This window comes from Abramis brama, assembly GCF_963993115.1.
Source record: "Abramis brama genome assembly, chromosome: 5".
Classification (NCBI taxonomy): domain Eukaryota; kingdom Metazoa; phylum Chordata; class Actinopteri; order Cypriniformes; family Leuciscidae; genus Abramis; species Abramis brama.
Window position 1 is genome coordinate 1,192,501 of NC_139967.1, and position 15,000 is coordinate 1,207,500.

General features: G+C 37.2%; 1 protein-coding gene across 7 annotated transcripts in view; it reads right to left on the reverse strand.

Moving 5' to 3' along the window:
* The window catches only part of cita (citron rho-interacting serine/threonine kinase a), a 112,156-nt gene that overhangs the window by 37,798 nt on the left and 59,358 nt on the right, over nt 1-15,000 (reverse strand). For all 7 annotated transcript variants that reach the window (XM_084114911.1, XM_084114908.1, XM_084114907.1 and 4 more), the window contains exons 15-25: nt 14,254-14,307; nt 12,640-12,693; nt 11,674-11,814; nt 10,164-10,289; nt 9,676-9,771; nt 6,987-7,103; nt 5,433-5,542; nt 3,686-3,860; nt 2,695-2,892; nt 1,939-1,992; nt 965-1,162 (exon numbers count right to left, since the gene is read on the reverse strand). In XM_084114911.1, coding sequence (XP_083971037.1) covers nt 965-1,162; nt 1,939-1,992; nt 2,695-2,892; nt 3,686-3,860; nt 5,433-5,542; nt 6,987-7,103; nt 9,676-9,771; nt 10,164-10,289; nt 11,674-11,814; nt 12,640-12,693; nt 14,254-14,307 — 1,323 coding nt within the window. The remainder of the gene's footprint in view (nt 1-964; nt 1,163-1,938; nt 1,993-2,694; nt 2,893-3,685; nt 3,861-5,432; nt 5,543-6,986; nt 7,104-9,675; nt 9,772-10,163; nt 10,290-11,673; nt 11,815-12,639; nt 12,694-14,253; nt 14,308-15,000) is intronic.

The following is a 15,000-nucleotide window of genomic DNA, read 5'->3' on the forward strand; positions in this document are numbered from 1 at the left end:
CCCAAGCATATGACATTTTATTTACAGCAGACAATCATGTGACTGACCACATGAGCAGAGCGTTCCCGGGTTCGTGGGATTACAAAACTCGCTCCTCCACCGTCAATAAATCCCCATCCGAATGCATGAGTTTGATCACTGAGGTGCCATGCAAATGTATTTTTACAGACGTCCACGAGAAACATTTACCGTCCGAATAGGTCTTTTGTGGTGTTTTTAATCTGCTTTAAGACAAACCATGTGTAAATTCATAAGTCGACTCCATTGCTGAGTATTTCCTCCTTAAAACTGCAGTGAACCAAAGACAGTCTCAAAAACACGCTTTGAAATCGCTGGTGTTTCTGACGTCACAAACTACCTTGTAACCAATCAGATCAACGTGTGATCGTCAACCAGTGGATCTCTGAGCTGAGTGAGTGAGTGGAGGCGGGGCTCATTTGCATATTCATAGAACCGCGCATACTAAATGAGGCAAGGGTGTCGAGTTACATTCAAGATATTTTAAGGCTTTTTCAAGGAAAAAACATTTAAATATGTAATTTTGGTGATCAAAGATGAGTTTTAAGAGATAAAATGTTTGACTACAGGGGGACAAGATAAGGGACGCTGTATTCTGCTCCCAGGCCAGTAGATGGCGATGAAACTCTATAGACTGAACACGTAATACGCATGTGGATGATGTCATCGTCTTCAGAGATTCTCGTTTTTGTTGTTTGAACACGGAGATCGTTTTCAAAAACCCGTTTTCAAAAGTTTGCGTTTTCAGGCGCCCAAAACACCGTTGGTGTGTAAATGAACGGCCAAAACGCTAACAAGTTTTACGTTTTTAGTTGACAACGGTGTCGTGTAAACAGCCACAAAGACACTTGACTCCACTTTCAAGGAACAGTGAGTGTAAATGCACCTGGATTCGCTCCACATATGGAGTTGTGTGTGTGTGTGTGTGTGTGTGCAGATGAAGCACCTGCTTCTGGTTGTTGAGGTGCATCTCTCGGTCGGCCACTTCTCTGCGCAGACGGTCCACATCTTGACTGAGCTGCAGTCTCTCCTCGCTCTCCAGCGTCAGCTCGTCCAGCTGTTTGGACAGGTAGAAGTTCTGCCGGTTCAGCTCGGCGTTCTCCTGGGTCAGCTGGGTCAGCTGCTCCTCCAGGTCTGTGATCACCTGTGACAGAGTAGCAGGAGTATTCGAGTTTATTGCCATATCAGCATCGCCGGCTATTACATGGCAGATATTAAACAATTAACAACATAATATTATAAGTAGAACATAATTAAAACAAACTTAGACAAACAAAAAAATTTAATAAATCTGTGAAAGATTATTTAAAGGTGCAGTGTGTGATTTCTAGCAGCATCTATTGGTGAGGTTATCTTGTTTCTGTTAGAATTAAGATTTTTTTTCTGACTCCATTGGGAGATAATTTTGCTTATTTTAAGCAACAACTCAATTAATTTTTATTTATTTCCCCAGAAAACAATACTTAATATCTTATGTCATTTTACTCATCTAGTAAATGCAAGAATGTTTAGATATTTGGACTGGAAACAAGACAAAAATATCGAGTAAGAAAAGCATTTTTTTGAACACATTAGAGTCGCTCTGCCACAATCACTGTTGGAGAGTTAGGAAGCCTTTAACTGGATTTAGAGGGTGGGGCGAGTGAATCTGCTGATCTGGGGTCTGTGGTCAATGATAAATGAGGCATCAGTGTGTATCGATTCTCCTGTTGCGTCACGGCCAAGAGAAGAAGATACCGACTCTTAAGATCTCTTCTTTCTTCGGCTGTTTTAATCAATAGTTTCTCTCTGAGCTCTGTTCCCGATCCCTGAGGATCCTCAAGCCAAATGGAGAGGTTGAAATCATGCTAGCAAAGCACAACAAGCCGATGCTACACTGTTTCCATACCGCAGAGAACAGGGGATTGTGGGAAATCTTACCGAACAGCTGTCCCTCAGCGCGTCGAACTTGTGTTGAATCTCATCTCTGTGGGCCTGGAGGAGGAGGACACACACATGATCAGATGCTGTGTGTGTGTGTGTGTGTGTGTGTGTGTGTCATTTAGAGATGCAGTATCTGCTCAAACGCTATTATAAATGTTAGTCCATGTTTCCAAAAAAAATAATTTTTCATGACCATTTTACACCTTCTCTTTGACCTTTACAATTAAATAGGCTGTTTTTGGGTCTTCATTGCCAGTGAAATGTATCTTAGTATAAATGTGTGTATATATATATATATATATATATATATATATATATATATATATATACACACACACACACAAATAACTGTGTGGTTTGTTAGGATAGGGCGATATTTGGCTGATATACAACTATTGTAAATCTGGAATCTGAGGGTGCAAAAAAATCGAAACATTGAGAAAATCTCCTCTTGTTCATTTATGTTGGCGATTGTGCTGCATTCACTCACACAGATACATGTTTTATATATTTACGGTAGGAAAGTTACAAAATATCTTCATGGAACATGATCTTTACTGAATATCCTCATGATTTTTGCCATAAAAGAAAAATCGATAATTTTGACCCGTACAATGTATTGTTGGATATTGCCACAAATATACCCGTGCGTCATGTGACTGGTTGTGTGATCCAGGGTCACATATTAGCCTAAAAGGTGTTGGAAAGCGTGAGTGACTGCGTGTGATGTGCGTGTGATGTGTGTGTTCTCACCCTGAGCGCAGTGATCTCCTCCTCGGCCTCGGCTGTGGTCTCCTCCAGCTCGGTCTTGGCCTGCTGTAACTGGCTCTCCAGCGCTTGTCTCGCGGCCTGAAGACTGCAGATCTGAGACTCTCTCTCCTGCAGAGACAGCGTGAGCTCCGTCACCTGACGCTTGATCTCCAGCTTCTGCTCCTCGTGCTCCAGACCCATCTGAAACACACACACACGGTTTTTATACTGTACAAACTGTACATTCTGTCCCCCTACATTAACCCTACCATCACACACACACACAAAATAACCCGACCCCTAAACCTACCCATCACTCACCCACACACACACACACACACACACAAAATAACCCGACCCCTAAACCTACCCATCACTCACCCACACACCCACAACTAACCCGACCACTAAACCTACCCATCACTCACCCACACACACACACACACACGCACACACACACACAACTAACCGACCCCTAAACCTACCCATCACTCACACACACACACACACACACACACGCACACACACACACAACTAACCGACCCCTAAACCTACCCATCACTCACCCACACACACACACACACACGCACACACACACACAACTAACCGACCCCTAAACCTACCCATCACTCACCCACACACACACACACGCACACACACACACAACTAACCGACCCCTAAACCTACCCATCACTCACACACACTATATCTACAGTGTCAGCCCCCCATGGGTGAGCAGTTGCTCATTTAAAGAGACATGCACTGAAACGGGTCGCTGTGAACAGAGCTGTTTTAGAGGAGGTAAAAGGCTGCTGTTTTACACAACCATTGAGGAATTTTAACCAAAGTATGTTAAAAACTTTACATGAACACCCTAAAGAATCACACCAACTTGTGGAAAATGGGCATCCGACGACCCCTTTAACTATTCCCACTATTGTTCTGAGTGTGGGATACAGTGTTTAGCCCCGTGGAAGCGAGCGGATCCTCTCACCTCCCTCAGTCTGGTCTCCAGCTCCAGAATACGGCTCTTCCGGCTCTGCTCCTGTTGGCTCATCTTCTCCAGATGTTCCTCTAGTTTGGCGTTCTGGGCTTCTAGTTTTCCCGCCTGAGACTCCAGGTAAAACTTCTGCTGCCGCAGCTCTGAGATCATCTCCTCCTGAGCTTTCCTGGGAAACACCAGCACACACACTGTGGTTTACCGGCGGATCTCGGCACATGATCTTTAAGATGTTTAAGTGTTAAAGGCCTTGATTTACAGTAAATAGAGTGAACATTTCAGAAGCATCACTGCTGCTTCTCCTGGGAAGAGTTTCTCAAAACAACAAACTTGTTCTTGTTAAACTGCAAAACGTCAAATATTGCAATTCCTCCGTCACCCATTAAATCTAAAGCACTTGATTCAAGTGTCAAATCAAAGTTTGTAATGATGTGATTCAACTCGTAGCTGGATGATTTGATTTCTTTAAAGTCCCCCTGTGGTGTAAATCCAGCTTTTAATGTTGTTTATATGTGGTTTTTAATATGCTTTAAGACAAAGCATGTGTAAATTCATAAGTCGACTCCATTGCTGAGTATTTCCTCCTTAATACTGCAGTGAACCAAAGACAGTCTCAAAAACACGCTTTGAAATCGCTGGTGTTTCTGACGTCACAAACTACCTTGTAACCAATCAGATCAACGTGTGATCGTCAACCAGTGGATCTCTGAGCTGAGTGAGTGAGTGGAGGCGGGGCTCATTTGCATATTCATAGAACCACACATACTAAATGAGGCAAGGGTGTCGAGTTACATTCAAGATATGTATAGGCATGAAGACATTTTAAAGGAAAAACTTTGAATATGTAATTTTGGTGATCAAAGATGAGTTTTAAAGGATAAAATTATTGACTACAGGGGGACTTTAAATAATGCTATGAGATGTTTTAAAAATGATATTTTGAATATTAAAGTGTTTTTGCAAAGCGAGCGACCTACTCATGTCTATTATCGTAGAAATTACATATCGCAGACTGTCAGAGAGTTGATTAAACGATGATTATACAATTTTTAAATTAATCTAAACTCATTCAAATAATCATTCACATGCTTTTCTACAACTAGCTTAACCAGAGTGACTTCTAGAAAAAGAAGTTTTCTAGAAAAAGTTCACTCTGCTGCTTAATTAAAAAATAATTTAAAAAAACACACAATATTGTGACCCTGGATCAACAATACACTGTATCGGACAAAATTATAGATTTTTCTTTTATGCCAAAAATCATGAGGATATTCAGTAAAGATCATGTTCCATGAAGATATTTTGCACATTTCCAACCGTAAATATATCAAACATGTATTTGTGTGAGTGAATGCAGCACAATCGCCAACATAAATGAACAACTTTAAAGGAGATTTTCTCAATGTTTAGATTTTTTGGTACCCTCAGATTCCAGATTTACAATAGTTTTATATCAGCCAAATATCGTCCAATCCTAACAAACCACACATCAATGGAAAGCTTATTTATTCAGCTTTCAGATGATGTATACATCTCAATTTAAAAAAATTGACCCATGTGACTGGTTCTGTGGTCCAGGGTCACATAAATTGACCCGCGTTCTGTTTTCTATCATGCAGCGTGCACATTTGTAATTACATAAGATGAACACAAATCCACCATGGTTCGACAGAATTAAGTCAATGTGAAACCAAACCAGGAAACACAAGTCTGAACCGGGCCGGTTTCTGGTGTCTCTTACATGTTTTTCTGTGTGTAAATGCTGCTGTTGGCCGCCAGTTTATTGGCCTCGGAGAGCTCAGCGATCCGCTGCTCCAGACTCTTCATCTTGTTGTCCATGGCGTTGATGGTCTGTGGAGAGAAACATGCTCAGAATCCAGCATGAGGACACAGATGCTCGCTGTTTGAGAAACATCATTTGTTGCTGCTAGTGTTGTAAATTACACACTTGACTTTTAATAACAGAACATCGAAGCCCATAAGATGAGTTCATTAAAACTCAAAAAAATAATTTTTGAAGAATGTCATGGCTGCTAATGATAAACTCTTCATAAGGAAAACTTTTTGTTAGATGGTGTTCTAGATGCAGTGTCACACGGTGAGCATGTGAGTCTGAGATCAGCCATACGATAGGAGACGCTAATCTAGTTAGCTAAAGTCTAACGGGTTAACTGGATGAAGGGCTGAAGGGCTTGAAAATGAGAAGAGCGAATCTCATCCCAAATATCAAATGATACATTTATAAATTATATATCTGATTATCATAAATCAAGAAATTATATGACATCATTTTAATATAATTTACATATAATTTAATGTTTAAAATCAATAGTGATGCACGATATATTGGCCAACATATCGGTATCGATAAATAATGTGTTATTTCCTTGAGCTGAGACGCTTCAGATGCGCACTGCTCAACATGATGGTTTTGAATTGCTTGAAATATGATTGGAATCAAGTCTGTCATATCGGCTACATAAAATTATATTGAGAACATTATTATAATTGTGTGTTTGGGACGTGGATTTTACTGGTGAGACTTTAGTTTTTATAATCAGGCTCTCAAAACTTATATATAAATTTGGATTTAGATTTTTCGGCTGATATATCGGTTATCGGCTTTCAAATATAAAAAAATTATCGGTTATCGGTATCGGCCAAAATGTTCATTTCGGTGCATCCCTAAAATTAAACATGTCAACTCATCAGTTAACACATCCATTTATTACCCATAAAGCTTTCTAGGCCTGTCATGATTATTAACTAATCGTCTGGTCGTGGTTATGCAAATCTAATCGCAGTTATTTGAGATTGAGTTAAAATTTCAATCACATTTTGCCATCGAAATAAGAGAAATTTAAGTGCTTGATCAAATGCACAATATTGTGTCTCTTTTTCCAGTGAAAGAATAAAGAATATAAAAAAAACACTGTTAAAAAAAAGTACACAAAAATATGAATGTTTGTGGGTTTAATCAGACTGCATTATATTATATTATATTATATTATAAATAATTATATAAATATTAATATTGCAGCGTTACGGTAAAACATCATTTGTATTATTATTTTATATATGATTTCAAGCAACATAAAAAATCATGTATCGGCTTACACTGTGAGTAACATGAACAAAACAGAATTAAATCGTAAACCGCAATAATTCATAAGACAACTAATCATCAGCACGAAACTCCTGATGTAACAGGCTTCAGTCTTCCAGTAGATCAGAGTGAACTAGAGTGTCTCTACAGCGAACACAACTGAACCTCAGATGAAGACGAGACACTCACGGCTTTCTGCTCGCTGATGAGTTTGCATTTCTCACGCGCCTCTTCCTCGTGTTGAGCTCGCTTCTGCTCCAGACCGTCTTTATCAGCCAGATCTGCCTTCATCTGAGCCTCCAGAACCTGCACACACACCGTCATCAACATCGCTCAACAGATCGGCTCACTCAGATACGGAGTTCTGATGAACTCTGAATTGATCAAATGAGAAGAAATGGATTTGAAACTGATTTGGCAATGACACCCACTGTGAAAATCTTCCCTGAATGATGTTTTCTGATGTTCAGATCAGAGTCGTTCACATTATCATCGAAGAGAAACTTCTCTAAAGTGTTTGTTGTGGCGTTTACAGACACTGATTGATTCTTTATCATCAAATATGACACATTGTACATTGAAATTACGATTTTCAAGCAAAAATACTTTTTATTCATAGATTTTATTCATTTTTATAGAGTGAGAATAAAAGTCTGGCATTTAAACTCTTAAAAAAAGGAAAAGGTCATTGAAGGAACACAATAAACGTTTTGATTAAAGATTATATAATCTATAAACTACCGTTTAAAAGTTTGGGGTGGGTAAGATTATTTAATGTTTTTGAAAGTCTCTTCTGCTCATCAAAACTGCATTTATTTGATCAAAAACACATTAAAAACTGTGAAATATTATTCCACTGTAAATCATCTGTTTTCTATGTGAATATATAGTAAAGTGTAATTTATTCCTGTGATCAAAGCTGAATTTTCAGCATCATTATGATGATTTGATGATCAAGAAACATTTATGATTATTATCAATGTTGAAAACAGTTATTTACATTTACACTTTGATGAATAGAAAGTTCAGGAGAACAGCATTTATTTTAATTAGAAATCTTTAAAAAAAAAAATATATAAAATGTCATGTGACATCCATCCGCGCACACGAACTAAGTTATCTTTCACATATTATTGCACTTAAACTGTCAAATACACACCAGGTTTACATAAACACAGTCATGTATTAAGTGAACGTAAACAGTTTGGAGAAAACCAGATGTGGTTCTGAATATTAGATCTGTGCGTTCAGTCTTAAAGTGATAAGTTAATAAACCTGCTTCCGTCTGGGTCATTTATGCTGATACTTCATTTGTATATATTATATTGTATGTATTTTTAATAACAAAGATAAAATAATGAAATAAAGATGTCATTTTTTTTATATTTAACACTTTTATATTTTGTTAACACTTTCCCCTCCAGCATTTTGAACAAAAGTAGTAGCCAGCACCAGCACTTTTGATCATTTGCACAAGTGTTTGATCATTTGCACGTGGTCCCCAGAATATTTGGTTGTATGAATATCTGAACATGCAATAAATCAAAAGAAATAACAAACCCTCTCCTATTAAACAAAAAAAACAACCCAGTTTTATTCTAGTTTCATGCATTCTTTTTTTATCAACACTTGAATGTGGGTGAGGTTCATAAAACATTAACATTTTGAGCCAAAAGCTGAGAAATCGTGTTTTAGTCACAGACTACATCCGGATCAGAGTCAGAACGATGATCGAAACACAGATCGAGTCCATCAACTACAGCTCGTCCTCGTCAACATTTCATTCGCTAACATAAGGCAGTTTTGATGTATATGCCGTTGAATGTTGATGGCGGGGAAAGAGTTAGCTTGTAAGGCTAGGGAAATTAAGTGCTCAGGCACTTGCAAAAAGTCAAACCGGAATAAAAAAATGGGGATAAAATCATGAATCATGATTTTTCAGAAAGAAATCTTGATGTGATATTTTGCCGAATCGCCCACCGCTAGTCACTGACAGCTGAACAAAGTAGCGATGCATCTGTCATGTTCCTCTTCCATTAACAGACTGACTGGCACACATTATTCTGACTGTCATTAGCTTCGTTTCTATAGCGTTTTATACAATACATATTGTTTCAAAGCAGCTTCACAATAATAAACGGGAAAATAACAGAATCAAATGAAGCATCAGTTATGATGCTGTAAAGCAGCTCTAAGACGACGTGAAAATCTAATTCCAGGGCTATTTAGGACTTTTAAAGCACTACTTTTTAGGTTTTCAAGGACTACAATCAGAGATGGCATTTATCAAACAGTATCTTTACTATCTTTCAAATAAAAAATTTTTTTTTAAATAAATGAAGGAAAATAAACTAATAAATTACTAATAATGGCACATGCAATTGACATTGAAAGGATACTATGACAAAGATATCGCTTCTCTAATTGAAACTGATCCCCCCCCCCCCATTAATAAAATGGGGGTCTATTCTATTGGTCTATTTTTGACCTGAAGAATAAAAGCTGTATCATATACTTGGATAATTATATGAGCAATATCACACTCATAGCCATGTGAAATGCCTCTATAGTCATTAGAAATAGAAATGGCATAGAAATGCCTCCTCCAGTCGGGCGGCAGCGTTACATTTTGTGCGAAAATATTGTTTTATCGATAAAATAAAACACTAATTTCACATATATTGTCTTTCAATACTTCAAGCACTTTTCAAGTACCTCTTCATAAATATGGCTGTTTAAGGGTTTTCCAGGACTTAAATCTCAGAAAGTCAGATTCAAGCACCTTGTACGAACCCTGATGAAATAACGAGCTCAATCCAGCTATGAGCCGCTCTACAGAAGACAATACTGTGGTTATTCCTCTCCGTTCAAACTTTACCTTGATTTTGTCCTCGTAGAGCCGCTCTTTCTGCACCAGATGAGCTTCCATCCTCTGAGCCGTCGCCTGCGTGTCCCGCAAGTTTTCCTCCAGCTCCTAAACACACACACACACAGCCCAGCGTCAGGTAACACACACACACACACACACACACAGCGATGTTTTAAAACCCCATCAGCAGGAGAAGTGCAGAAATGGACTTGCTTTGAGAAGCCGTGTGCTGGTGGACGCGACGGCCTGAAGGTGTGTGTGTTCCTCATCGAGAGGTGAAGAGGTGTGTGTGTGTGGCAGCAGATGGGACATCTTGTTAGTGTGAGTGTGTGTTCTGTTGTTATATGCTAATCTGCAGGAAACTCAGATGCACAAGGATGACGGTGCAAAGACAAACGTGAAGAGAGACCTGTGAGTGTGTGTGTGTGTGTGAGGTCAGCTGGTTAAGGAGGCGTGTTAGAGGTTTAATCTTTGCTAGTCTGATCCGTCTCTCTCACCAGTATCTTCTCAGCCATCTGTTGGATCTGTTGGGATTTGGTCTGGATGTCGTCCTTCAGTTTATTCTCTCGCCGCTCCACCATCTCCAGACGCTTCACTTGGTTTTCCAACGTCTTTCTGCCCTCCTGACAGCAACAAAGTGATGATTTAACACTTATCACAGGTTCAGGAATAAAACTGTCTCATTCATATTACACACCAAAATCACAAATAAGAAATTATATTTCTCATAAAGAAAATTAAACCTGTTAAGATTTTTTTGCATTGAATTTTCATGACAATTAAGCATATTTAGCCCCCAAATTATCATAATTACTGTCATTCAAATATGTATTAGAGCAAAACACATCATGATAGTATTATCTGTAGTATACACTACTGCTCAAACGTATTTCTAATGAAAGAATTTATTAATGGATGCATTAAATTGATCAAGTGACTGTAAAGAGATTTAAAATGTTTAAAAAAAGTTATATTTCAAGTAAATGCTTTTTTAAAATTTCTATTCAATCAATCAATTCTGGAAAAAAAATCTTTTCAACATTGATAATAATCATAAATGTTTCTTGAGCATCAAATCCTCATATTAGAGTGATTTCTGAAGGATCATGTGACACTGAAGACTGGAGTAATGATGCTGAAAATTCAGCTTTGATCACAGGAATAAATTACACTTTACTGTATATTCACATAGAAAACAAATGATTTACATTATTATAATAATATTTCACATTTTCACTGTATTTTAGATCAAATAAATGCAGCATTGGTGAGCAGAAGAGACACAATAAACGTGTGCTTATTGAAATAAAAAAAGTGTGCAATATTTTATAATATAATGCAATAAAATACTGTATTAAAGTAATGAGCTCTAATAATAATCATTTGTAACACTTTACAATAAGGTTCATTAGTTAACATTAGTTAATGTATTAACTAACATAACTAACTATGAGCAATACATTTGTTGCTGTATTTGTTAATCTTTGTTAACGTTAGTTAATAAAATAGTCATTCATTGTTAGTTCACAGTGCATTAACGAATGTTAACAAGATTTGAATAAAGTATTAGTAAATGTTGAGATTAACATTAAGAAAGATTAATAAATGCTGTATAAGTGCAGTTTACTATTAGTGCATGTTAACTAATGAACCTTATTGTAATGTGTTACCTAATCATTACTGAGAATATGACAATTACTTAAAACTGACAAGTAAAACATCCAGATTTATTACATCAATGAAAATTTGTAGTAAATGAGGCTAAATGTCATGCAAGTCAATAAACCGATCACTTTACAATAAGGTCCCGTTAGTTAAGATTGGTTAATGCATTAACTAGCGATGAGAAACGCATTTGATCAGACATTAGTCTATAATGAGAACTAGTCTCAGCTGATAACGCTGTCAGTCGATTCACAGATTGTAAGTCCCACAATGCACCAGCAGCCTTGTCAAGGCGTAATGTTCATGATCTGTTGGTCTAGCTCGTCTGAGTGAGCGCTGTACCTCGGTCTCCCGCAGGCGTCTGCGCAGGGTGTCGCTGGGGTCAGATTTACTGCGCAGACGCTCCAGCTCTCGCTCCAGACGCTCTTTGGCCTGACGGATGTTTTGCAGAAGCTCTGTGGCTTCAGTGCTCGCCTTCACCGCCTGCGGGGTCAGAGGTCACACATGTAGCGCTATGAACTGCATTATACACATTATATAAGTGTAGTTCTAGGCCAAGAGGTCAATCTATGACCTTCAGATCCTCTGTCCATTCAAACATGCTTGTGTTTGTGTGCAACAAAATAACAGTAACATACAGAATATTATTAATTAATATGAATATACAGTATAATGTAACAGACAGGCATTTCCTGACACTAGAACAGTCATATTACACATCAAAATTAAACGAAATTATATTACGCATAAATAAAAAAAAAATTTTTTTTTTAAATTATTTTCATGAAATTAAGCACATTTAACTTCAAATCACTGTAATTCTAATATGTATTGAAGTAAAATAGATCGTGGTAGAATTTCCTGTATTTAATACATTTTTTTATTTTTATTAATACTTGTATTCATCAAGGACACATTAAACTGATCAAAAGTGACAGTAAAGACATTTATAATGTTACAAAATATTCTATCTCAGATAAATGCTGTTCTTTAGAACTTTCTATTCATCAAAGAATCCTGGAAAATAAAACGTTTGACAGTTTCCACATAAATATCTGTTTTCAACACGGATAATAATCATAAATGTTTCTTGAGCATCAAATCATCATATTAGAGTGATTTCTGAAGGATCATGTGACACTGAAGACTGGAGTAATGATGCTGAAAATTCAGCTTTGATCACAGGAATAAATTACACTTTACTATATATTCACATAGAAAACAGATGATTTACATTATAATAATATTTCAAATTTTTTACTGTATTTACTGTACTTTCAATCGAACGAACCAGAAGACACACGGTACCTTTGAGAGCTTGTCCTGCAGCTCCTGGATCTTCAGCTGCTGTTCGGCGTTGGTCTGAAACACAGAATCCTCATGAAGTCACTCTTATTACACACACTGTGACGATCACAGCAGACGAGTGTGTAATCACAGGAAATTAAACGTCAGCGCATGTTAAGTCATTGATGGAGACGTATAACTGATTCAAAGAGACGTTTAGCAGCAGGACGGCGAGGAAACTATAGAGATGATCACCAAGAAGTGCATCTAAAACTACTATAAACTGTGATTTATCGCTCACTATATCATGTATTAATATCATTATTTATTTATTTATTATTGGCATCAGGCTGAGATTGAACAAGTAATATTAGGGCTTTTGTGTTTCACTGCAAACCGTAAAACTCTTCAAAGTAGCCTACAGAACAATGGCCCATCATAATGCAGAAAACTAAAACTAAAACAAATTAAAATACATAAATATATTAAATAAATAAAATAAAAGGAGATGGACAGGACACCTGTCGAGGCTTTCTCTGTGTATGGCCCGAGATGGAAAAAATTAAATAAAACATTAAATTAAACAAGAAATAAAATATATAAAATAAAAAGAGCTTTCTCTGTGTATGGCCCAAGATGGAAAATAATATAACAAAATAAAACATCCAATTAAACAAGAATTAAATTAATTTAATATAATATAATACAATAAAAGCATTACATTAAACAAGTAATAAAATATATCAAATAAAATGAGCTTTCTCTGCATATGGTCCAAGAATGAAAAATAAAAATTAAAAATTAAATTAAACAAGAAATAAAAAAAGAAATATCATAATTTTAAATAAAATATATATATATATATAAAAAAAACATTAAATTGAACAAGAAATAAAATATATAAAACAAAATAAGCTTTCCCTGTATATGGCCCAAGATGGAAAATAAAATATAATAAACCATAAAATAAAATAAGAAAAAAAAATATAAAAAATAAAATAAAATAAATAATAATAATAATAATAAACTCTAAAAGGTTATTAGGTCAAGTGCCATGTTATTGGTAAACTGCATCTATATACAGCTCTTGTAATGAATGTCTGTCTATATGCCGAGTATCAGTAGTGCTTGAATGTCTGGTATTAATAGATGAGCTTATCATCACATTTATGAAAACATTTATTCACGCAGAAGAGTGTCCTCTCAAAATGAAACTACTTGACCAGAGAGAGGTTTCAGTATGAAGAGCGAAGTGAGCATCATTGAGGATGATTGACACACACACACACACTAATTGTCCATGAGTTAAAGATTGTATTATTTTCTGTGGTTTTAGAGGTCTAGAAATCACAAATTTGAACCTGATATAAATGAGCTGGTTCATTAATAATAATAATAATTTAGCACCAGTGTGATGTTACTGTGACGGCTCTGTGGACTGGCATCATGAGATCAGATTAAACGCTCAGTCAAAGCTGAAATAAAGCCCACAGGGACGTCCAGTCGCTTAGAGTCGTTTGAGGCAAATCTGATGACAGATGAATTATTGAGACTGTGCTTTAATTATTCACTCAGAGGGACACCAGCAGATTTCTAATGAATTTCAGTCGTCGTGTGTTTGATGGTGATTTGTACCTTGTCGAGTTTAGAGAGCAGCTCCTCCACCTCCGCTTTCCCCTGTTCCTTCGCCTGGACACAACACACACTCACAATCACACGACAGGATCATAAATGACACGTCTGCATTCTCTGAGTAGATATCAGCAATATATATCTACTCATGCACATTATCGATCATTAACGTGTACATGTACAGGGATGCACCGATGTAACAGACAATAGTCAGAATATTATTTTCACTATCAGTCGATTGTTCAAAAACAGCCGATGATCAGGGCCGATTATATCCTGACAATCAAGAGGGAGCAGAAATACACATCATACTGAAACTCACTCTGTGTGTAAAGAACCTCTCTCTAGTGTTGAATTATGGGCTCTGAATCAGCCGTAGTTACAGCCAGGATTGTCAGATTGCGGTTAAAACTGTTTGTATCTCCATCCAACAATCACAGAGAGCTTTGTGCTTCATTACTTCTGATATGAAACAAAGTCTCAGCTTTCAAATTCAGTCCGTGAAGCGTGTGCACGAGTGTGAGTCTGTGTGTGCGAGTGTGAGTGTAAGAGTGTGCGCGAGTGTGAGTTTGTGTGTGCGAGTGTGAGTTTGTGTGTGCGAGTGTGAGTGTAAGAGTGTGCGCGAGTGTGAGTTTGTGTGTGCAAGTTTGTGTGTGCGAGTTTGTGTGTGCGAGTGTGAGTGTAAGAGTGTGCGCGAGTGTGAGTTTGTGTGCGCGAGTGTGAGTTTGTGTGCGCGAGTGTGAGTTTGTG